This window comes from Clarias gariepinus, chromosome 4, assembly GCF_024256425.1.
Source record: "Clarias gariepinus isolate MV-2021 ecotype Netherlands chromosome 4, CGAR_prim_01v2, whole genome shotgun sequence".
NCBI lineage: Eukaryota > Metazoa > Chordata > Actinopteri > Siluriformes > Clariidae > Clarias > Clarias gariepinus.
This window is the reverse complement of record NC_071103.1, coordinates 33,878,149-33,903,626: the sequence shown is the minus strand read 5'-3', so window position 1 is coordinate 33,903,626 and position 25,478 is coordinate 33,878,149. Positions and strand designations below refer to the sequence as shown.

Genomic DNA, 25,478 nt, shown 5'->3' with positions numbered 1-25,478 from the left:
TTTTTAAAATATCAAACACAATCATGTAATTTCTCTTTTGTACATGTTTCTATTGATGATTCAATTATCATTTGTGGAATATCCATATGATTACATTCACCGTGTTGAAGTATATAAATAATAATTGTAAGCAGTCATTTAAAAGGAAGCGAATTAATCAGTTGGGGTTTTTAGCAGTGTTTTACACTAAATCTCCACCAGAGGGCGATTATTAACAAAATACCCATTTAATAGAACACAAAAAGGTTAACATTTTTTGATGTGTTTAATTGTGTTGCTAAGGCAAGGTCTTAATTTGAGGGAAAATAAGGTATTTATTTCTAACAAGTAGAAAGTCCTTATCTTTTAAAACATTTTACATAGAAAGATTAGTTTCATGATTTTGTGACATTTAAATGAGCCCATTGATTAGATATGGATTTGGCATGACTCCTGCAGCACTAAACTACGTCCACTAGATGAAGGTATTTCCCTCTCCTTCTTTTAATATGGCTTCATGTTTACAATTTAAACATATACAGAAATAATAAACGTAAATATTATAAACATTCAAATTGCCCAATATGCAACATTCAGTCTGGTGCACAGGGGCGGCGATATACACACCACACACACACCACACCACACACATACACCACACCACACACACACACACACACACACATACACAAACACTACACATACTACACACAAACACACACACACCTTACAAACAGACACTACACATTCAGCTCTTGTTTTTCTAAGTATAAATTTTTTTCCCACCCTTTTGGGATTTTGGGGGTCATGAAAAACTCATGAAAATTGGCAGACAAGTTGGGTTATGCTGCCATAAGAATGCCTGAGAAAGTTGCTCATATAGGGTTTATTGAGCCGAACAACTTTCGCACAACTTTTGCATGTCCTGGGCTCAACTCAACAGGAGGCGCCCAATGTGATCTAAAGACATTGAGAATGCAGAATTGTAGTGGGATTTTTGATATCTCAAATGGGTTGTTGTTGTTGGTCTTTTGCCTGCTTCCGGCGAGGGGTCGCAGGATTTACGCCAGATGCCCTTCCTGACGCAACCGTCCCATTTTATTCATATGCGGGGGGGTTGGGTATTGCATGGGAATCGAACCCAGAGCCACCAGCCCCCCTGACATCTTAAACGGGTCAGCCGTGATAATCCCTTCAGCATACGCTGAAAAGTGGTTAATAACTTTGTGTGGCATTATATTCAGTGACACGTTCAGTGACATCACATTAAATAACATCATAGTGTGAGGCTTTTTTTTCCAGCATCTGCGGCCTATTGTACACATGTACACATCACAAATGTTAACACTCACACACACAAACACGCTCGTAAATCACACACATGCACACAGACATACACACACATTACAAATGTTAAGTATATTTTGTTTTATTCATTTGATTTATATTGTAAAATTAAGAAATCTTCATGATTTCATCCTTTTTTTCTTACTTTTTTAGCAAAATTATTTTATATTCCATAATAATATTGATTCCGAAGACATTTCTACAATAAACAATATAAATCACTATTGTATGTTTCTTTACAATCTGCCAGCCAAACACTAGCATTGCATCCAAAAAGAACTGTTATTCTATGTATACAAAAATTAAGTTTACATTGTTTTTAAACCTACATTTTGTTTCGGCTGCTCTTGTCAAGGGGTCGCCATAGTGGACCACCAGATCTTGGCACAGGTTTTACACCAGTTGTCCTTCCTGTCACATGGTAACTTCTGTAATTTTGCAGTAGTAAAAAAAAAAATGTGCTAAGAAAAAAAATTCTAAACAGAATAAACATCCAGTATGTACATTTATGCAAGTCTATATAGGTTGTTCACTATATATACAGAGGTTAGACACTGTATATACACTGCACATTATATACTGTAATGCAAAACCCTCGGCTTGCTCATCAGGGGCCATCTAATCATTTTGATTTGTACACATTTTTTGCATTTCATACAAATTTCCATAATTTCCCTTTGATTTGCGACGATGACAATTATTCAATTAAATAATATTTCATTTGACATCACTACTTTACTCCAACTGCTGCAGTCATTTAATTATTCCGATGCATGTTTTACGAATTCACGGAAATGAGATGTTACATTCGTACCTGTTTCAGTGTTTTTGACGTGTGGATGGCCCTGGTGTGGCCACACCGCTCTCTCTCCCTTTCATACAGATTGCTGCTGGTGCTGCCAGGAGCAAGACCTGCACTACACACTCTCTATTACAGCACAATAAATATATTTATAGCTGAATTTGTTCAGTTCAGTTCTCACACTCTTACGTTCTCTTTGAGCCGAAGGATAAATCGATAAGACAAGACCAAAGAAGATGGATCCTATAAACAGTAGTGAACTCCTCATCAGTTTATATTTGGGCTACTGCGATACTGCATAACCTTGGTAAACTTTTTAGATGATATGCATGTAGATGAATCCATCAGGCTGTTTGAGTTATTTTGTTTTAGAGGATCAGTGGAATTATTCCTTTCATTACAAATTCGGAGTCAGACAAAAGTTACACACACAAGAAAAGATACTAGGCGTGATTTTGCATTAATAAAATTTTATTGCTTTAAAGGTTTGATACAGAACAGCTTAAATTTCTGATTTCAAAGCACTCGTGTGAAGAGCAGGAGTAGTGTACCAAAATACTATCGATGATTCTGGTTCCGTTCAAGTCCAGTAGAATTACTTTTTGTGTGTAGCAGCGATGCGAAGCTCCCTTTAGTATTAACCAGAGCCTGTTGGCAAGACTGTACAATTTCTAGTTTTTGCCATATGATAAGGAGATAGGACATGAAGGAACCATTAAAAAAACAGGAAAAGAAAAAATAAAAGAAACAAAAACATGGAAAATAAGCAGAATGATAAGAGGAATGTGGGCGTGCATGGATTCAGTATATCCATCCCACTCGTTTTAATTCACAGTCAAGTGCTAGAAGTAGTGATTGACAGTTCAACTTGTTCCAAAATCGAGAGTCGGGGAGAACATTTGCAACTCAGGAAGGTACATTTCAAATAAGCATCATGTAAAAACCCTGAGAGCAAGACAGTGTGTGAAGAAAGAGACAGAAAAAAAAATACCCATTTAAGAGAACATAAAAAGGTTAACATGCAAAACTACCCTAAATAATTACCCAGAACAGGAAAACAATAAATTTCACAGTTTTATATATCAAAGGAGAAAAACAAACTCATATCTCATTCAAACTAATATAATAGTGATAATAACATCAGCCGAAAAGAAAGAAACGAAATAGACCACAGAGTCCATAAAACATAAAAACATCTACATAAAGCCTTTGGATCAATAGTGATTATTGCTAAGGGAAAAACAAACAAACAAAAAAAAAAAAACAGAAGACCCAGATCAGCTGGGCTGCTGAAGTATTGAATCTGAAACATTTCTCTCTGCAGCATAATTAATACATGGCTTCTCCATATTTTACTTCTTTACCCACACTGGGCTACAATAAATACATTTAAAACAGTCCGTGTGCATTCTCAACCGGAAAAAACACACACGCACACACACACACACACGTGAATACACACGCAACACACTCACACATAGCAACCCAGAAAAAGGCGTTAGGAGAAACAGAGTCTCAGAATACAATACGCAGACTGAGTTAGAGATTGCATTTTTCATTTTTTTTTTTTTTTTCAAGTTCATCCAACACTAGTCGTCTTGTGCCAGTGGCCACTATGGTGAGGAAAGACGCCATCTAAAACCGGCTGGTATCTCATCACCTGTCAGAGTGATGCTCGCTTAGTAATACTCTGTTTCATAGCGCTCACACCACCAATTCTAATGTGTTTTTCTTTTTGTTTCCTGTTAAACACCAGAGGTCGACCGGGGTAAACGGGAGTCGTCCAGTCAGCGGGGACTAGTTTGGAGAACAGACGAGGAGTTGGCTGTAATTACTCTGCCAGTTCGGTTTGCTGCTCTTTGAGGTTCGCTTTGAGTCTGAGGTTTATACATTTGAGGAAGAAGAAAAAATTCTTTTTACAAAAATACCCAACTCCACATGTGATCATATGATTGACCTGATATCCAACTAGGAGAGACGCTCAGGAGGATGATGGTCCTGGAACTGGTGCTGTAGCCAGACAGGAGGCAGCAGGGTGACAGCTTTCAAGTAATAAGAAAAACTAGCATTTGGACGCATTAGGCCTGTCTAAAGCCTCTGGAGAAAACACAAGTAAGGCCTGAAGTTAAAGTGTTTTGGAAGACATTTCACCTGGACGAAGGAGTCTCGTTCTGTTGAGATTTGTTTGCAAGTCACACTAGAGCTAGATAGATCTCTTCATCTTGAGCCCTTTATATATATAATTTTTTTTTAATAGGAAAAAAAAAACTGCACTTCCCTCAGTTAAAAAAAAAAAAAAAGGTTAAAACAGGATGTCTGACATGGTCAGCATAGCTGGAAACTATGTTCATGTTATTATAGGCAAATATTGCCCAGATATTATATGCTGAGATAATATGTTGCGCACACCTCGGAGGGTTAGCCGTAAAGCCTCTGTAACTCACCATGCCCTCTTGTTATGTAATACAAAAGGCCAGAACACAACTCGGTATTCTGGAGGTCTTGCTAATCACTAAAGCTGAATGCTGGATTTTGAGTCCATGGAAAAATAAGCGCAGTTCCAGTTATACTCGTCACACAGTAGTCTCAGTAGTCATGTGCCGGCTTGTTTGCAGGCTCGTATGACCATTCTCTGTTCAGTTTGTCAATCATATACAAATCATTATACTAAACTGTTCAATTATTTATTGCTTAATGTGACATTTCAAAACAAAACAAAAATTCATTTTATAAAATACTCTAAAAAAATCAACTAAATCATCTGGTAGTAGATAAAGATATACCAAAAAAAAAAAAAAAAAGTAGAAAGGCACTTGTAAATGGTCTTTTTGTTGCTGTTTAAAATGTTTCTCAGTACAAAAGTACTTATTGTATGGCACTGGAGTTACTCCTTCACTCCACCCCCAGGAGAGGAGGCTCGCTGTTCGAGAGGATGCGCTCGATGTTAGGCTTGGAATGGATCTCCAGCAGGCCTTGCAAAAACCCGTCCGAGGCTGAATCCGAGACTGGATCCTCTGCTGGAGGCTCTTTGGGTGTCTGTGTAGCTGGTGATGTTTCTTCCTTCTTTGTGACGATGGCAGGAGCTTCTTTATTGAGCTCCTGCTCCCTTTTTGTGGCCGAGGAAGACTTGCGCTTTTTCTCTTTCCTGCTTTCACACTCGTTGTCGGAGGGAGGGTTCGTGCTGGTGGGGGTGGATTCCCTCTCACTAGCCGAGCCCCCGCTGAATCCCTCGTCCTCTCCGGCTGCGCCGCGGGGTTTCTGGTGTATACGCTGATGCCTGACCAGGCTGTGTTTCAGGGTGAACGTGCGCTCGCAGGTCTGACACTTGTAGGGCCGTTCACCTGGTAACAGAAGATGGTAGAAGCAGTTATTAAAACACTATATGTACACTATAGCTATAACACAGTCAACACTGAAATTGTTCTTACCTGTGTGAGAGCGCATGTGTCTCGTCAGATCCTGAAGGCTCCAGAAGCGTTTGCCACACACCCCGCATATCTTCTTCCTCCTGTCAGTTTTGCCCCTAGGCAATACAGGCTCCTCTTCACAGCTCTTTGGTTCAGTAGCACCTCCTTCATCATCACTCCTCTCGTCCCTGTCCTCTTCAGAGCCACTGTCCATCGCACTGCCCGCCCCTTCACTTTCGGCCGTCCCGTTTCGCTCCGGCGTCTCCACCTCGTCTTCTGCCATATCCTTTTTCAGTTCGCAAGACTCTGCCGCATCGTCCGTTTCGAAGTCGGCGTTAGTGGCATCGGCTGCGCTTTCTAACACGTGGACTTTTTCGTGGCGTGCCAGAGTGGCGGCATATCTGAAGCTCTTGTTGCAGCTCTTGCAGGTCAGCTTGGACTCTTCCTGTTCATGTGAATCACTGTCTACAGCAGAAATGGGCCGCTGTTGTTCACCCTCCGAGAATGTAAAGTCAATTAACTTGCTGGCAAAGTTCAGGTCCAGGCTCTTATTGCTGTGGGTGTCGTCGTCATTAACTGTGCTTTTCCTTTTTAGTGACTCGTGGACATCTTGGTGTTCTGGCTCCCCCTGGTGGAAGAGGGGCTTTACTGCAGCTGCCTCGGTGGGCTTGGCTGGGGAGGGTTTCTTGGCATCCGATGCCGCTGGCTTTTCAGGTCCACAATTTGTCAGCTCCATCGCCTCACCACAGTTGAGCTCAGTTTCAGACATGCTCTCTATAACACAAAATTAAAACACATTAAACATTGCTGTATTTTTTATAACTTGGATTTTATTTTATTTTTAGTGTAAATCTGTATTTCATTTCATTTACTAAACATCTATTCCATGTGTGGTTGCAGACAATTCGAATCATGACGCTATATAAATGTCTGTAATAACATTACATAACATTTAAAGTGTAATAATTTTTTTTCTTGCATGTACTGTACATGTCTTGCTTTATCCCAAAGTAAGTGTTCCCTGTAACAATTAAAATTTCCCAAATCACTGTTGAGAAATAAATATCTATTCCTACAATCAGCTATCTGACTGAGTTAACAATTTCAGGCAATAACATAGAAGTTGATATTTCATATTTTGTTCCCATTTAATTCCAAGTGAGACTCAATGTAGTTACAGGTTACATTATACAGCTTAATACAACACTGATTTCTATTATTGATTTAGTTTCATCCAAAAAATACACAGACGAGTTAACTAATTTAAGTGTCCAATCAAAAGGTAGTTTTCATAAATGTTCTAAAAATCCCAATCTCTCTCTCTCTCTCTCTCTCTCTCTCTCCCTCTCTCTCTATCTTTCCTTACCTGCACTCTCAGGCGAACACTCGTCTGACTCCTTGGATTTAGACATGGCACCATTTTGCCGGAGGACTCTATTGGTTACACCATGCTTGCGCAAAAGATGGCGCTCACAGTTGGACTTGGTTGAAAACAGAGCTTCACATTTAGGGCAAGGGTACGGCTTTTGACCTAAACCACACAACGAATAGACCCGAATTATGCCACATACATAATCATATATACAGACATGCTAAGACCATGGAATGGGATGGTTTGTTGTGTGTTACCTGTGTGTGTCAGCATGTGGCGTTGGAGTGAGCTGGCCCATGGAAAGACTCTGGGACAAAATGGGCAAGTCATTTTTTGCACAGAGTTTGAGTATGCATTCTTTTTCCCTTTGGACTGCTGGGGCTGAGAGGTCTGCTTGGCCTGCATCTGTTTTTCATCTTGTCCTTCTTTCTTGTCACCATTGCATGGCTGTTCTCCTTCTTTCCTTTCCAGCTCCATTATGTTGGTTTTTAAGTAGGTGCTAAATTTATTGGCATTACTGGTGGCCAGCATCTTCTCCACACTGGCAAATTCCCCACTGGACTCAAGGTCGATATTGGAGTCTGTTGAATTCATTGCAGGCTTTTCTCTAGTTGTGTTCGTGGCTTGCCTTTTATTGCTTCTCCTTTTGGATCCCTCTTGGATAAACTCCTCAGCGGAGATGTCTGAGACAGAGTCAGGACAGCTACCGTTAGGGCTGTCGCGTTTCAGGAGGTCGGGGGCACCAGAGACGGAGGAGATAATCTGGGCAATGGAGGCCAAAGGTGGGAGCTCCTTCACAGCAGCAGAATTTGGTTTAGGCAGCAGGGGCTTTAACCGCAAGGCACGACCTGCTACACTGGTTGCAGAGATGGTGGTCATGGCAGTGGGGAGCTGATAGCACCCAAGCTGCTGCGGTTTCTCTTCAATGGCTCTATCTATTTGTAGGCCCATGGGGAAAGTGTGATCCATTATGTTAAGAGATGTCTGTTCCATTTTTACTTCTCTTTGCAACACTGCATTAGGATTTACCTTCATCTTTTTATTGGGATTCTTGGGAATTGAGAGATCAATGGGCTCCATGGAATCATCATAAGAGGTAGGCTCTGTCTTGATTCCAGGAGAAGCACTGATGTTTCCAGCATTGTTACCTCCCCGGTTTTTGTTTGAGAAGTCCAGCGGTTGGTCCTGATCTGCACCATAGAAACTTAGATCTTCCACTTTGATTAGACAGGGTGATGTTCTTGGTGGCACTCCGTTGGGTGGAGAAGGTGTGGGACATGTTTGTGAAGGAGGAACAGTGATGATAGCTATATGGTCTTCTATGTCCTGCTTTTTAATTTCAGGGTGCTGTTTCAGTAGGTGGTGGATACAATTTCGCTTGGCTAAAAAGGCTGCTCCACAGCGTTTACACTCAAACGGCTTTCTCTGGAAGCCATTGTGGACGTGCATGTGAACCTGCAGCGCTCGGGAGGTCTTAAGGTCCTCGCCACATAAACGACAGACAGTGTCACTTGAGCCAGTTTGATCTAATGCATCGGGCATCGTCGTGGACGAGGTGACATACTTGATATTTTTCTCAATTTCCTTACGGTTGTTCTTCATGTGTTTCTTGCGTAGGTGGCGCTCACAGTTGGCTTTAACAGTGAACGGGTAATGGCAGACTCGACAGACATAGGGTCTTTCACCACTGTGGGTGCGCAGATGACGAATCAGTGTGGCTTTGTCAGGTGCAACATAGTCACAAATATTACACTGGTGGGGCAAGATACCGAGATGATAACGCATGTGCGCCTGTAGTACCCCCGAAAATGCAAATACCTGGTCACAAAGGCGGCAGGGGTACGACCCCTTGCGACCTGCTGCCTTCTTTCCAGATGGCGCCATTATCTTGTCTTTTGCCTGCTTAATTTGTTGGTCATCTGTATCCATGGGAGTGTGGGCATCACCCATGCAATCAGCTTCCATTTGGAGTTTTTCCATAGATGCCTGGTTGCAAGTGGATGATGAAGATGAGGACGAAGATGGAGACAATTCCTTGGCAGCCTTCGGGAACTGCCCAGCAGGTGGTGGCAGACTGGGGCTGATGCAGCCTAGTGATGCCTGCTGGGTACTTAAAAGTGGTGGAGGAGTAGACGTTGTCATGTTGGTCCTGGGAGCAACCAGAGGCTTTGGCTTGAGTGGGGGCATCTGCTTGTAGTTTGACTTCACCGCACTGCAGGGTGCCTTAGACAAGGGAGGGAGGCTGATCTGATTTGGGGCAGCAGAAGCCACTTTGAGGATCTGCTGTATGTCAGCCAGTTCCATTCCAGTCTCACGACAACCTGGCTTCACTACCATTCCACCATCTGGCTGGACAAGGAAACTAGTCTGAAATGGTTGCAAAGAAAGGAGTTTGAGTGCCTCGTTCTGCGACAGACCCCGGAGAGATGTCGGATCCACCAGAGACAGGCTAATTCCACTGAGAAAGCTGGACTCCTTTTGGACCGAGGATGGCTCCACATGGATCACACGAATATTGTCTCGCTCTGCTTGCAAGGCATCCTCCTCTGAAGGTTCAGGTTTGACCTGAGAAATGTGCTGCAAACCCAGAGAGTCCATGAAGCTTCTTTTCTCAGATTTGACAGCCTCTTTAGTGGAAGGCTGTGAGGAAGCAGACTCTTGCTTGGTTTCAGAAGTGTCATGGGTGGACTTGTGCAGGTCTAACGCCACATTTAAAGGGAAAGCTTTGTCACAGGTCTCGCACACAAAACGATGAAGCTTGCTGGTGCAGCGGCGTAGATTAGTTTCGCACCAAACCTGTACATTTAAATAACAGTATATAAATAGGACGTAGTATATCTAATATACCACATAATAAAACCATCAGAATTAACACTTCATTGGGGCTGACTAACTGACATAAATGCAGGTTATTACCTGGGCAATGCGAGCGAATTTGTGGCAGGAGAAGTCGATGAAAGCCAGATCGTTGAAGCCTAGGGGTATGGAGGGGTTGTTCTGAATGAATGGGCGTCCATTGGGGTCCGTCGGCAGCTGCTTATGGATGGCTGCATTATGACGGAGCAAACCTCGATGTGTCCGAAATGAGATGCAACAATGCTCACACCTATGAGTAATACCACATTTTAGTGCACTGTCCTTCAACCAATCCAAAATGCATAAATAATAAATACATCTATCCAATATTTGATAATTGTTGAGGAGCAATCAAATGCATAAAAGGCTTCTGAAACACTAGGATCAAATATTATTAAACTCGAACGGACAACTGCAAACATCAGAGAAAATGTAGAGTAACAAAGGGCGGTTTGTGATGGAGAACTCCTGCATTAACTGTGGCAGTTCTCCATTTCTGTTTGAGACATCTGGCAAGTGTGGATGCGGTTGCACACAGCTCTTATCAATGCCCACACTTCTCACCACTGTCGTGAGGTGTCTGTGCTGACCGTAAGCTGCTTTATCTAGAAGTGCATGCGTGCACGCACGCAACCACACCCGTAACAGTGTGACCAGGCAAGCATTATGGCAGGTGTGTTTCCACAGTTTAGCTAACTGAGATGCACATTTCTTTGAGGGCTAGTCATGAAAACGCAGCAACATAACTGCCAAACCTGTTCTCCTTTTGTGTAATGAGTCATTGAGACATTTTGTTTATGCAGTGTCCCCCTCCGAGGGAGTCTCATATAACCAAAGTGCTAATTCCCTTTATTACTGCATGCATCCGAGTGTGTGTGTCTGGACGTGTAACAGTGAGCAAAACACCTAACCACACGTCCATATCATGCCACTATGTATCCCTGTATTTGCATGCTTGCAGTTTTATGCTCAGCACCCGATTCACTGCAGCGTAGATCCTCTTAACTAGCTCTGGCGATTACACGGGATTAGTGCTAAATTTGCTCTACTTCCATACAATAATGGTTCTGTGAAACCAAATCCAGGCAGGCTCACCTCAGAATGAACCAGCTCCACGAAGCTACCCATTAACTTGTGTTCAGAGAGGTTCGTCACTGCATGAGTGAGTTTTAGGGCCGGAGTCTCTGGACTGTGATGTCTCCAAGGATACTCATCCCCACCCCCAACAGAGAGGTCCAGCCGAATGCGTCCTGAAGTCTACTTCTGTGACTCATTAAATCCCCTCACCGCATACACACACACACACACACACACAACCTCCATGGTACTCCCCCCTCCCTTTCCTCCCTGGTTTCCTCCCTCTCTCCTCTCAACACCACTCCCTAACTCTGGTGCCTAGGGGCCAAATGGGGGAAGGGATAAATCCGTTTAAAGTTCTGAAACCAACTGAGAACCCACAAACACCATAAGAAACACCCCAGGTACTGTATGACCCTTCTCCGTTCAAATTACTGACTTGAAATATGGCATTCCACCTCATTTTAATTCGCAAACTTCGAATTCACAAACAGGATATCAGAAGTCATTAAAATGTTTAATGATGGAGAAAACTGCAGCAATTATACGAGTCAGGCTATAGACAAGCCCATGAAACAACACCCTGATTGGTATGCATGAGGCTTGGATGTGTTAAATTATGACCATTTCAGCACAAAGAATGCCTCCATAATCTCCCAGCAACTCCTCCAGTCCTGCCTAAACCTCCAAGCTTTAACGTCCTCTATCAACACAGCTCTCATATCCTTAAAGTCTTTTCTTACCGTAATGATAAATGAATTCTATCCAAATGCAGGCAATAATTTAAATAAACAAGCACTAAGCTAAACCTTTACAACTTTAGATGCTTTCTGTATAAGTGTGTGTATAGTTTGGAAGACAGAATATTTTTGATGTTATACTAATATTGGTATAATAGTAGGTGCTGTTCGAACCTAAGCGCATTGTCAGGATGAATTTCCATATGAGTTTCCAGTTCTTGTTTGGAGCTCAGATTCTTGAAGCAGATGGGACATGGTAGCTGCTCGTCCTGACCCTTGCTCGCCGTCTGATCGTCTGTTCCACCGTCTTCTAAAACCTGCTACACAGCAAAGACAAAGCAGTGTCAGTGATACACAGTGATGTTCAGAGTGATGCATGGTATGCATTAAGTAACTCCTTATGCATATTATACATTTTTAGGGGTCTTTATTTAGACATAATCCATATTTATAGGGTCTTGAAAATAAATAAGCATTACAGATCAGCTCTGGCTTTTTGTATCCCTAAAACAGTAACTAGAGTATTCTGAATTTATCCTTAGTCAACCCACATAGTGGCGAAAATGTAACACATGGCGTGTAACAGCCACACATCTAACCTTTTTACTGGGTGGCTCATCAGCTTGTTCTCCATCGTCACTGTGGCTGAGTTTCTTCTTGGAAATAACAGCAGACGGACGTTTCCGTTTACCGGATAATGAAGGGCTGGTGGGACTCGGGAGGGAAGGATCCTTATCGTGGATCTTCATGTGCCTGCAAATTAAAAAAGATGGTCGAACTTTTCAACATGTTTATAAGATGTGTTCTAAACACATTATGATTTATAAGAAAATGCAAACCCTTACAACTATCATCATCAGTCACTAGTGATTTGTTTGCTTTTTATTTGTTTTGTTTTTTTGTTTGTTTTTGTTAAATACATTTCATGATGGTTAAGATTTGAACTTGATGCTTAAATGACCAGGATGTCGATCAGATACCCGAGCCAGCTGGGTGGGTTTGCTCGTTTGGAGTGCCTGGTTGATGGATAATCTTTGCGTAAAAACTGAAACTTGGGATCTTTTTCATGCGTCCTGATAAAAACCGCACCAAGAGGAAAAGCACTAATGGGCTAAAAAACCCCTGCAATTATCCCAGTGGATGTGTATGCCCTTACATGGATAACATGCACTGGAATAGGCAATGTTCCATGAAGGGACCCAGAGGCAAATCCTCTTCATTTTGCTGGTCATGAAGCTTCGGATTTGTAAATTTAAAGCTTGAAGCATGTTTCTACCCTGAAACATTTCTCGCTTTAGAACAGTCTTCTTACTTCTCGTCTACCTGCGAGTCCCACGCTCCATGCCAAAGAGAGCTAAAAAGATGTAAAGGCAGCCGACTTGGGCAATGCATCAAAGTTTATAGAAGTGTTATGTAATGGGCCTGTGCTGACAAGAGTGTATTTCCAATGACAACAGAGCATCAAAACATGTATTGACTGTGTGTGTGTGTGTCTTATGCAGCTCTTTGTTAACCCTCTCTGGATATGTTTATGCATATACAGTGTATTTGTAATCATGCGTGTATTTAAAAAAAAAAAATTTTATAAAAAAGGCATCCATCATCATCTTGATCTCTGCTCGGTTAGTTTCATCTTTTTTTATTATTAATAGCAGGCAGATGATTGGCCACTCATGTGGTGAGATTTGATTCTTTCTCTGGTCTGGACTCTGACCCTGGGCTCAACAAATCACAGCACACCTACCCTGCCATGTCAGCGGCTAACGATTGGATGAAGGTCACCACTGATGCCTGACAATTATATATGTTTAAGCTGTTTAATCTGTTTGCAAATACTTTGCAGAAAAGCACAGAGCATGCCATCAATATACTTTCAAACACGACGATGCGGAAACAAGTGTACTCATTTTCCCTGGTGATGAATTCAGCTCCCGGTTTTATTTGTTCTAGGCTTCCTGTCATTGGATCATGGGTGTTTCTTTAGAAATCATAGAAGTCAGCTAGCTAATCTGTAAAGGATCATAAAACTTGTTGATGCCGCAACAAGTCCATTCCTGACATTCCAGCACAGTGTGAAGGCAGGGGGCGCTGTCTAGTCAGGTTACTAATGCAATGTCAGGCCAAGGGCACTACTCTGTAACTCCGGCCGTTCAGCAGCGTAACCAACGCTGGAGGAGTTTAAGCAAATAAAAGCAGCCAATCGGCTCACGTGACCGCCCTCCTCTGTCAGTTGTGATCTCTCCCTCTCTTTCTCTCTCTCCCTCTGTCTCTCTCCTTGACAACGGTGACTCCCTCCTCCCTGCCCCCATTTCCATGTGATGCTTTGGCACAAAATGGTGGCCTCCTTGCCAACAGCAGACAACTTCCTCATGCATCACAATTTGCAACAGCAGGAAAACTTTGCTAGAGTTTTAGGGAACGACAAGGCACAGTTCACGGATGTGCATTATATAAATATAACAACTCGATTAGACGGTGAGTAAGAAAAGGGAGGAAGATTACATTCTTGGAGCCTCACAAACACAGCGAGAGACAATTACGCAGTGCAGGGAGGCGAACAGACCAGTTCCTCAACTCTTCACTCATCAGCAAGTAGAACTCTCAGCAGCTCGTGTGTGTTTAACAGCATCACACTCAAAACCAGCTTCATGTTTCTCTTTTTCAATGTCCATTCAGGTGGAAACCGTTGGGGGAACTTTTATCTTTCTCGTGTCTTTCGTGCCCACCCCCTCCTCCTCCATGACTCAACAACATCAGAGGATGTAGGTACTCGCCCCTCCACCATCACAGCCTGGTGGTAGAAGATACCACATGTGAAACAACGGAGAGGGAAGCGCTTTAAAGACGTCCGTTTCCTGTGCACAATCCTTCTTTCATAATAAACTGTCTCTGTCCTGGCCACATTCACGACTACCTCGACATGCACGAGTAAACACAGGCGCACGCGCGCGCACACACACCAACGCCCATTTACTATCTCGGATGCACACTTGTCGTGTTGGCAGGGTGGTGGTGCAGCATCAGGGCGAGGTTCAGGACAAAATTACTCAGAAAGATGAATAAAGGATCGGGTTGTTTTTGCTTTTAATTGATGTCTAATGTTAATTAAAAAAAAATGTGGTGTTGAAGTTTTGCCAACAAGCAAATTGCCTGCAAATCAGTGTGTTTTATATCCACATACACACACATATAATGTATATATATATATATATATATATATAAAAGCCATAGTAGCAGATTATGTCTTATTTCTCTCTCGTTTTTGATTTGTCTCTTATTTTAAAATTCCAAAACCTCACTATTTAAATAATCTAATTATCATTAAAACACTGTGTAACTTGTTCCAGAAGATAATCTTTTATTTCCCCTCCCCTTGTCAATCTTCTTCTCCACACTCCAGGCCAGTAGGTGGAGGTATTGCACCAACTCACCCATGAATGATCATTTTGTGAATACTTTGTAGAAGATGAAAGCAGTTGGTATCTTGTGCAAAAATCTATGGCTGATTTTAATGTTTCTACATATAGTTTACCCAAATATTTTTACTAGTGTAAATCGTTTCGGGGATGACTATAATAATACATGCTATATGTTGTCTTAATACTTTTGGACACCGCTGTATAACGTATAGGTAAAAGTCGGAAGTTTAAATTCCTATGCGTTTCTTTGTACACATTCACCTCCTTCACTTCCTCACTCATTGTCCACTTGTATACAGGGATTGCGGGGGGCCTGGAGCCTATCCCAGGAGACTTGGGGCCCGAGGCGGGGTACACCCTGGATGGGTGTACCCAATTTAAGAATGCCAATTAGCCTAACATGCATGTCTTTGGACTGTGGGAGGAAACCGGGGCTCTGGATCTTGTAACCAAGGTGGGAATCTAATCCTCGACCCTGGAGGTGTGAGGCGACACGATGCCATTGTGCCGCCTACATTTTCACCTATTCATATACATTTTGCATTACTCAGTATTTCTATATGTAAATGCAAAAAAAAAGGAAATAAAAAACATACATATCCATATTTACACATTAACCATCCCCCCGCTGTTTAAACATTCCCTTAGTCGACCACCATTCCTGACTAACCTCATTAGCTAATGAAAGCTTTTTAATAATCTATTAGCTGTGTAAGAGGCGTGAGCTAGCTGCAGAACCAGCGTTAGGCAACAGGAATTTCTGATCGTTATCTCTTCACACCGTGAGGCCTGGTTTATACTTCTACCTCCGTGCATTTGTCAGGGTATTGTTCCAAATTGTACGGATCGGTGTGTTCCTTCTAAACTAACAGAACGTCTTGCATTTTACTGCAGAACGAGGAGCTGTTGAGAAGTAGCAACAGCTTTTTACTTCCCATGTTGCTAGAGATAACATGCGGCCGAACATGGAAATCATTCAAGTCTGAAATCTTCGGATTTTCCTCTACATACGATAATGATAAAGTCAGGACTGGGTCTTGTATATTAAAATAGACTAGATAATAAGCCCCGCCCCTGAATGTCATCTTCAATACTCGATACTGGATGAACGAAACCTTATACAAGTTACTATAAAACTCTTGATAAAAACATGCAAAAGAATGAACACACCTTTCTGCCTCAACCAATCAGCATTCACGTTGAAGTGCATTCGATGTAGCACTGATGTACTGTAGCGTGCACACCCATACACCCCCCCCCCCACTCCTCCTTCCCCCTCTGTGTCCCGATGCAAAACTGCTTCGACTGAGAAGTACTGAACCAGCCCTGACATGTCACGTCTACCGAGCGCCTTCAAAAAACAGGAGCTAGAAAACGTGAGCCACTAAGAATCTTGCATCAGAGTGGGAGATGTCCCTCACACACGTACACACATACAATTCCAGAATCTTCCAGGATACACAGTCACTGCTAATCTTGGGATTAGACCTCATTGTTGGGAGGCTAAGCATGAGGCAGAAAGCCACAGGTGTCTGTCTGGATGGTCCAGTTCACTCGCTCACATCCCTGTCTCATTCCGTCTTTGTCAAACACGCAAACCTACTCCTGCTTAACCAGCACAGATGAGTCACCTGTACAAATACTCATCGGAACTGTTCAGGCGTGTGCTCTTGGCTGCATCGGCAAAACCGTTTTTCCGGTGTATCCCATCAAAATAAACGGACTTGATTTAAATGGAAATGTTTCCCGAGAGATCTTCACACTTCACTGATATTAACCCAACACAACAAAGACGTCGACCAAATTAATTAATCTCTTTTGGTTTCCTGGTTCGCTTCATTCCTATCCTGGCACGGTGCTGAACAAACACCTAAAAGAGGTTACGTCATGTCTCTGACCTGTGCATGTTGCCGTTGGTGGTGAAGGTCTGGCCGCACACGTTGCATTTGTATGGCCTCTCGCCGCTGTGCACCAACATGTGGCGGTCCAGAGAGCTGGCTGAGCTCAGGCACTTTCCACAGATGCTGCACGAGTGATCTGAACCTCCAGTATCTGTGTTATGCTAAGGAGAGAAATGAAATAAAAATTATTATTATGAGTAATGTTTTTGTAGAATCATGATTGTGGTACGCTGGCCTGTGGTGCGCGCGTTACCTGGCGAATGTGCATCGTAAGCTGGTGCTGAGTTTGACAATTTTTGTCACAAAGTGGGCAGACGAGAGATGATGTCTCTTCCTTGGTATCCTAAATCAAACACACACACAGAAACATTAGCACATTATTATTATTATTGTTATTATTATAACAAAACGGTTCAGGTAGGTGAACGGCTTTGGATTTACGCCATCAATATGATATTTTAATATAATACAAGTCGGCACGGTGGCTTATGAGCGTGTGTGTGCTCTGCGATGGATTGGCAGCTGATGAGTGAGTGAGAACACAAGTCTCAGGTTATATGCCCTAGTCTGGCAGACACCATAATCATGTACAGTATAACCAGTACTGAATGAGGTATAGTTCCAAGATGGACATTATACTTTATACACTAATAGTTGTACATGATTATACATGGTTATATTCCCCAATGCATGTTTTGGTCTGCCCGTGCTAAAAACAGAAGGGAGTGTGGGTAAAATCCCATCTGGTGGCCTCGTCTTCTGCCCTTGACCATTTCATTGATCCTCAGTGTATGTATAAGATTCTGAGCTAAATAAATACTCTACTAGATAAATATGAGTGTATGATGATCTGGCCTTTTTGTCCAACTTGCATGGGCTGCTGTTGCATGGGACAGTCCAAATAATTACAAAATGACTTCAGATATCTCGTTCGAGGTCGACTGAAACTGAAAGGTGTCTTCCTTTCTAATCGGATATACACTACGCCACTCTCGCTTTACTTTTAGTTTTGTTTCAATCATGTTCTTATTAAGGAAATTGTTCATTTTGTCCATTCTGCGTGTGCCTTCTGTGTGCATGTGCATAAAACAAACATGTGTGTGTATTCCTCTTTCACCTTGAGTGGCAGCTCATTGTAACCCAACACCATGTGCTCCCTCCCACTAATGTTGACAGTAGAGCAGATCATTAACTCCGAGTCTGGTGTGTGTGGCCCTGCTCGACTCTTCCCGCACTCACTCCCACAAGGCCACATCCAGGTTGGACGCCGTGCCATCGAACACGCACACAACTCCAGAACATGATCGCATCGTAGAATGCATGCGCATACAATCGATCGAGGGCAGAAACACTGCAGAACTTGTGATTCTTGTGCGGTTTTTCACACTCCAATCAACAGAAAATGATGCACGTGACGGGTATCAGTTCAGAGCCCGAACATTTTTCCTGCACAGCTTTACTCTCTTTAGTGATATCAATCACACTTTTCCCTTAACCTTCTCAGACCCAACCCATAGTGTAGTGTAGTGTATCTTGTAATTTCTCCTGACCTTATAAATTATCGAACAAGACTAATAATAATAATCAACAGTGCTCTTATAAGCATCTACAAGTAATAACTTGCGTAAAAAATAATGTGAAATCCTCATATAAGGACGGTGGGGTCTCTTGAGGTCACGGTTACAGGAACGATTCAGTTTTCAAGCAGCATTGTTCACTTGTTTTAAATGCCTTAGGATCTTCAAGCAGCCAGACTTCTCTTGAGCAAGGTCCTTAAACAAAGAAGTTCTTTGATGCAGTTAGTATCTCTGTATATTTATCTGTTATAAAATGTACAAAAACGGCCACAGCTCGTTCTGTGATGACTTGCAATCACAGATCAGATCAGTGACCAAACAACAAAGTTTAGAAGATTGCAAAGAACCAAGGCCTCAAGCTAATCTTTTTTTTTTTTTTTTTTTACATTTGTGCATATTTATTTTAGTCAAAGATGGAGACTTTCGAACTTCCTAATGAGCCACCTTATAGGATGTGCATGCACGAGTTGTTTAAGCTGATTAATTAAAAGTGAATATTCAGGTTTTAAATATTAATCAAATCATATTCATGTACTAAGAAAAAGCTTTTAAAATATACATTTACAAATCGTGCATGAACTGATAATACTTAAATAAAGTTAGGATGTTAAAATCTATCATCTTATCCTCTCTGTCAGAGTAAACAGTTCATTAATAGTTAGATTTAAACATTTAATAATGAAAAGTTCCCAAATGCATGGTAAAAAAAATATATATATAAATACAAACTTGTCTTTATGCATTCGTCCGTCTCATCTAGAAAATCTATCTAGATTTTGGAAGGGGGGGGGTTGTGTGGGGGGGGTATGGAGTGTCCTGTGAGGTCAAATTAACACCTGTTTCCCCCACATGAGGGCAGTTACAGGCCTGAAGTGCACGCTTTAATCGGTACCATGTGATGACGAGCTGCGTGTACAAAAGGAGGATTGAGAGGCTGAGGACCATGTGTCTGTCCGCTTCAACATGAGGACACTGTCCCCTCTCTCACCTGCGTCATCCCACCCTCTTCCGATGCAGGAACACATGCGCGCTCGGTCACACCTGCTACTGGTCCGGCAGACTATACAAAGCAATGCTGCATCGCTCCAGCTGACGCTATAAAATATCCCGCGTATCAGCTGCAAGATTGCTGCTAAGTCTGATGAACATCTTGTATATCTCTCCAGCTCACTCGCATGTTTGAAACACCAGACGCCGGTGTAGAACATGTCATTATTCCCATTCTATCACGTATGCCTGGTACAGTCTGGCTGAGAAACACATGCACGCACAAGAATGTGTTTTTTATAAAGAACACGAGACTCTGTTCATCATGTAGACTAGCTGGTGAGATCATCAATAATGATGGGTTTGATTTTCTAAACAATTAGTCGTTCCCTGGATATAGCGACCCGGACACTAGCTACATTCTATATTTGTTGGGTTTAATTTTCGCCTCATTCGTCAAAAAAGATCAGCTGCATCACTTTTAAAAACCAGTTTGTGCCTCGTCATACGTTTTACGCATAAAATATGTGCTGCCTTCTTTTCCATGGTTACGTCAGATTCTGGTGTTTGATTTTGTTTCCTTATCTCTGGAGTTTGTCGAAGCCCACCGCAAGTGGTGTACATGTAATCGGCTGGTAACATGCGGATAGGCTTCGCAGGCTTAAAAAGAACAAACAAGGGCGTCTGTGAAGGCGAGTTTATGAAGCCTTTTTTTTGGAGTGTGTGGGAACACTTGAGTATGATTGCCCTTACTGTTCCTCAAGTGTTCTAGCATTTGAAAGAGGAAGACTTCATACAAACCACAAAGCAAAGCTATTGTTCTAGACAGAACTAACAGCTGGCTAATGTATGTGTGTGTATGTCTCTATGAGACTTTATATACGTATTTATACTGTACCTGACTTTTCCGGGCGTAGCGGGTGGCGCTGGGGCTCTTGCTGGAGGTCTTGCTGGGGGTTTTGTTGGAGGAGGCCTCCACCCCTCCGTTCAGCTGAGCAGCTTTCATCACGGTGCTCATCATGGAGGTGATGGACGACAGATCTGCTCCATCCGCTCCCTCTTTCCCTGCCTCCGTTCGGGCCTGCGCATCCGGCACGCTCGCCGCTGACTTTCTCAGACTCTCTGAGGATTAATCGTGGTGATGTGGAGGGTCATAAACAGGCTGTTTAGCAACATTACTACACAAGTTCAGGCGTACACATCACCTGTTATTGTCTAAAGAATTTCTTTTTAAATATTACAATAATAATAAATTATATATAAATATATATATATATATATATATATATATATATATATATATATATACACTTTTTTTTTTTTTTTATCCTGACAATGCATTAGTGTACTGCTTTTAACTTCTTATGAAACTTCTATTTCGGCCTCACCAGCGTGTCGATCCGTCTCATCCGTCTGCTCGGCCTCGACGGCGCCGATGGCACAGCTGACCTCCTCCCCCGTCTTCTTCTCCTCTCCTGAACTATCCATCACTGCAGCACAGAGATAAGAGATGTTTAGAAAGGAAAGACGAGAGAAAGATAGTGCATGGATGCATTTGGAGCGCTTTATAAGCCTAAGCCGAGAACGCTCCATAACGTGTGGCGGAGTGAGCGAGGTAAGCTCAGGACCACTTCTTAACTTTATAATATCTGTTAGGGGGCTGCCTCGCATGGTCTGTTGCACGCAGCATCGAATTTGGACGACAGCTGTGAAAAGCCACTTTGATTTTCCAGTCGGACATGTCTTAAAGAGCAGAATGTCCCATTGCCTCAGATGTGACACAGATCACATACACTGACATGCTGCTGGCGCTGTGTGTGCTTTATGACTCCAGCACCTGACTGCAGAGCACGGGAGAGTGTGTGAGAGCCACCATGTGTGTGTGTGTGTATCTGTCTGTCTCATGACACAACAAGCACAGCAGATTCTAGCACAAACACGAGACATTAAAAAGAGACTGAAGTCAAATATTGTTCCTGGTGAATCTGCTGGTTTTTTTTTTTTTTAAGAAATAAAATGTTTTTATTCCTTTTATCGAATTCTTATAAGTAAAGATAGAGATATGTGATTGGTTGAAACTGATATGAGCATCATTAAAACAGGTGAGGTGTTTAGATTAAGGACTTGGTCTTTTCTCGTTCTTATGAAGCAACACACACATACAAACACACACATACACACACCCTGATTAACAAATATGCAGTCATATGAGCCGGGTTGCAACAGGAAACTCCAGGCTAGCTTTGACACGACTTGAGAAATGGATCCCAGTGCAGATAAAAAGACAGGCAAAAAAGTGGAGTAATGTGGAAAGAAGACATGACAAAAAGAGAAAGAAGAGTCAGAGAGAGAGAGAGAGAGAGAGAGAGAGAGAGAGAGAGTGTAGAGGGGTGAAGAAACAGGCTTCTCCCTCGGCTAATTGCCGTTTCCCGTTTACGGCCCCACAGGAAGCTCCTCTCCGGTTCAGGCTACTTCCTCCTCACCAGAGAGTGGAAACAGACGGACAAAGAGATGGGGCGTGTGTGTGTGCGCGTGGGGGGGGTTAGTTTAGATGATGAGAATGCCATGACACCACAGTGTGATTGATGTGCTCATCAGTGATGCCAATCCACTCCATCAGAACAAATGCATGCCTGAAATGGTGGTAAATACACACCCGCTCAGACATGTGCACACACACACACACAGCAGGACTGATGGTTAACAAGACGAAAATGTTACAGAATGAGAGTTCTATCAAAATTATCACGTCATGTCTGAAATGCTGGCCTCCCAGGAACTCCCGTAATGGCCCAAATATGTGGAAGTGAAATCAGGACTGTACGGAGGGTGGGGGTGGGATGTGGCCCCTAAACGTTCACGGGGTTACGATCGGCCTGGGCCGGGATCGCCGCTCACGGACGTGCTGTCTTCTTTAAAACGATTACATCATCCGAATGTTTCCGAAGAGTCTCATCACCGTACTGCGCTTGAAGTCTTCTGTAAATGTCAATCGCTTTGATGTCTTTATTCAAGAGAAATTTCATTGCGAGTCCAGGTTTGACTTGAACGCCCGCGTAAATCATACTTGTAACGAGTTAGCTCTCTTTAATCCAATCCCTTTTTTGTTTATTATTTATTATTAGCACTAGGACACCAGCAAATCATGGCCATAATCAAAAATAAACTGCACAAAAGTATTTACACAGCTCTTTCTGTAGCCAGCTAGATGGAGGAATGAAATGCAGATAATCGACATGGCATACGCGTGACGGTACTGAAACCGTATACAAGTGTACCTCTGTAAGGGTATCGCCCGGCCAGCACCGGCTCGGTGGAGGGGATGTACTAGTCCACCACGCTGGCACTTTTATGGCCTGCAAAATGAACGGCAACAGATGATGGCAGAGGGGGATGGTGTTAAAAAAAAAAAAAAAAAAAAAAAGTGATGTACCAGACCCGGGTGTGGGGCCAAAAGGACCAAGTGTCCAATAAGGGGAAGCATAAAGCCGAAACGAGGTTGTGCGGACCTGAAGTGTGTGGTGGAGAGGAAAAAGTTGAGGGGCAAGTTTTAAATTTGTGCGAGACACACACACACACACACACTTGTTATTAGATTCTTGCAGCTTAGCCAGGAGAAAGTTTGAGGGAGGGGTGCGCTACTGTTACTACATCTGTTCCCAGCCATCACTCTCACTGAAACACAACACACACATACACACATACACAGATATACACTGGTTCTTAAACATCCTTGAAAGAAGAAACCATCCACAGGTGACACTACAGAGGTCATGCATAGCGCGATATAGAGGTGTGTGTGTGTGTGTGAGACAAGAGTGTTTGTGTTCAGTAGAAACAGAGGCTGGAAAAGTTCGTGCACGCTGCCAAACACTCTGGAAAAGAATGCCCCCCCCCCCCTCCCTCCTTCCTCTCTCTTTAACAAGCTGCGCTCCCGGCACTGCCAAAGCATCACCGACATAACAACTGATGCATGAAGGAGTCTATGAGGTGCTGACTTGGATTGCGGTGAGAAAAACTCGTCCTGGACGATTTCCCCAAAGTGGCGTGAGCCCCACCCCATTACACCCTCCCCCCCACCCCCACCGAGACCCCTACGGAGGGCAGAGTTAAAGCAGGTGATGCATTTTGTTTCCTGACCACCAAATTTTACTTTGTCGTCGATAATCAGGGTGGACTTCCATTCCTGATAGGGTGTGTGTGTGTGTGTGTGTGTGTGTGGAGTCAAGCGCCAGCTCCTCGGGTGATGGTTTTGGTGTGAAACCCCCGTTTCAGACCTCTGGAGACGACTCTGACGTCCTGTGAAGCGGAGCGGAGGTGACGGAGGTGTGAGATCCCTCGCTCGTTCAAGGGGCTCTACTGATTAGGGTGCGCTCGTTCAGGAAAAGAGATTCTCGCGGTGCTAAATCATCCCACACACGGGTTAAAAGCCTGGGGATTATACGATGGGTCGAGGGAAAGAGAGAGAGAGAGAGAGAGAGAGAGAGAGAAACTTTTTGGAAGGGATGACTTGTAGTGGAAGAAATGTCGATATGAAATGAAACGAGGTGAACGTAGCAAGAATTTAAATTAAAATTGCACTCGGTTAAACTTACTCTCTATTTAAACTATTTATTGGGTTTTTTCGTTTTACTTTATCACTTCTTTCCCTGAGATCCCCAGGCTACGGTGTCTGCCCGTACATAGCACCAGTATAAATAAAGGATGTTCTCTGTCCTCCAGTGCTGATGCATGTGACTGTGCCACATGCGAAACAACACCTGGTTATTTATTAGACCGGCGAGCCTTCATTCCCAAACTAAATTTATCTAAACACTGGTCAAGGTACAAAGTCTCAGCTCGGCCGCTCGTGGCAATCCCGACAGGAGGTTTCTCACTGCGTTCTGGAATTCGCGACTCGAGAGCGGAACAGCCCAGGGAGAAGAGCTTTTTTTTTCTTTTTCTTTTTTTTGAAACCTGGCTGATAGACAATGGCTCAGAGCCAAACTGCCGAAAGTGACACATACACTTCAAAGCTAACAGGAGCGAGGACGGTACAGCTAGTATGTGTGTGTGTGTGTGTGTGTGTGTGTGTGTGTGTGTGTGTGTGTGTGTGTGTGTGTGTGTGAGAGACAGAGAGGGAGAGGGTGTGTGGGAAGGGGAGGTGCTGTGTGCTTTTACCTGCTGAGAGGAGAGCACCCACATGTTAAGGACGGAGGGATGAGGGGAGGAGGAGAGAAAAAGAAAGAGCAGTAGAGAAGCAGTTTTTCCAGTGTACTTCTAAAAACAATAACGCAACCCAAAACGGTCTGATCTCAGTTCAACTCTCACTCCTTCGCGAGCGCCTGCACTATAGCGCTTTAAAAACGAATGAAGAAAGAATCGTCTTAAAATCAATCACCCATCACTGTTCCCCATTCGATTTATGACACTAAAGATTTCTTTCTTGGTGAGATTCGTCCACAAAACATCTCCGAAACCTGAAATACTAACCCGCATCAGATTTTATTTTTAAAAAAAAAAAAAGGGGGGGGGGGGGGATCTTTTCAACGCACCCCAGTTCTCCTTGAAAAACGTACTGTACATTACAACGTAATGTAGAATCTAGATCCGTCTTCGTCTTCGTGCCGGTGCGACAACTTTAACTGAAACTCTATCCAAGTTGTGAAACAAAGCAGCCCGGTGCTGTTTTTCAGGCCACAGACAGACATTGCACCAAGAAACCAGACTATTCTGGGCTTATTCATTGTCTGTAGTGGACATGAAACCAACCAGCACTGAACAGTACCCTAGTGTTAGTACTTCACTTTCTGTGGATTCCTATTTTAAACCATACAAGGTTTTTTTAAGCAAGAACTTAACCCAAAGAAGTGGATTGTTGGCCAGGAAAGAAGCCTTTTAGTGGCAGAGAGAAAGAGAGAGAGAGAAAGAGAGAGAGAGAGAGAGAGAGAGAGAGAGGGGGACATGCAGGTTGGGAATAGGGGTGAGGGGCCTGCGGGGCCGCAGATCCGGTGACCATATGTTGGCTATTTATT

At 43.0% G+C, this 25,478-nt stretch overlaps 1 protein-coding gene across 5 annotated transcripts in view; it reads right to left on the bottom strand.

Moving 5' to 3' along the window:
• Positions 1-2,587: 2,587 nt before the first annotated feature.
• The window catches only part of rreb1a (ras responsive element binding protein 1a), a 49,470-nt gene continuing 26,579 nt past the window's right edge, over positions 2,588-25,478 (bottom strand). For 2 of the 5 annotated variants that reach the window (XM_053494343.1, XM_053494345.1), the window contains 11 exons: positions 20,853-20,954; positions 20,363-20,586; positions 17,154-17,243; positions 16,898-17,061; positions 12,180-12,333; positions 11,755-11,900; positions 9,824-10,013; positions 7,165-9,703; positions 6,902-7,066; positions 5,557-6,309; positions 2,588-5,469 (listed from right to left, as the gene is read on the bottom strand). In XM_053494343.1, the coding sequence (XP_053350318.1) occupies positions 5,021-5,469; positions 5,557-6,309; positions 6,902-7,066; positions 7,165-9,703; positions 9,824-10,013; positions 11,755-11,900; positions 12,180-12,333; positions 16,898-17,061; positions 17,154-17,243; positions 20,363-20,586; positions 20,853-20,954 (4,976 nt within the window). In that variant the 3' untranslated portion in view covers positions 2,588-5,020. The remainder of the gene's footprint in view (positions 5,470-5,556; positions 6,310-6,901; positions 7,067-7,164; positions 9,704-9,823; positions 10,014-11,754; positions 11,901-12,179; positions 12,334-16,897; positions 17,062-17,153; positions 17,244-20,362; positions 20,587-20,852; positions 20,955-25,478) is intronic. The other 3 variants (XM_053494344.1, XM_053494346.1, XM_053494347.1) reach the window with 3 other exon arrangements.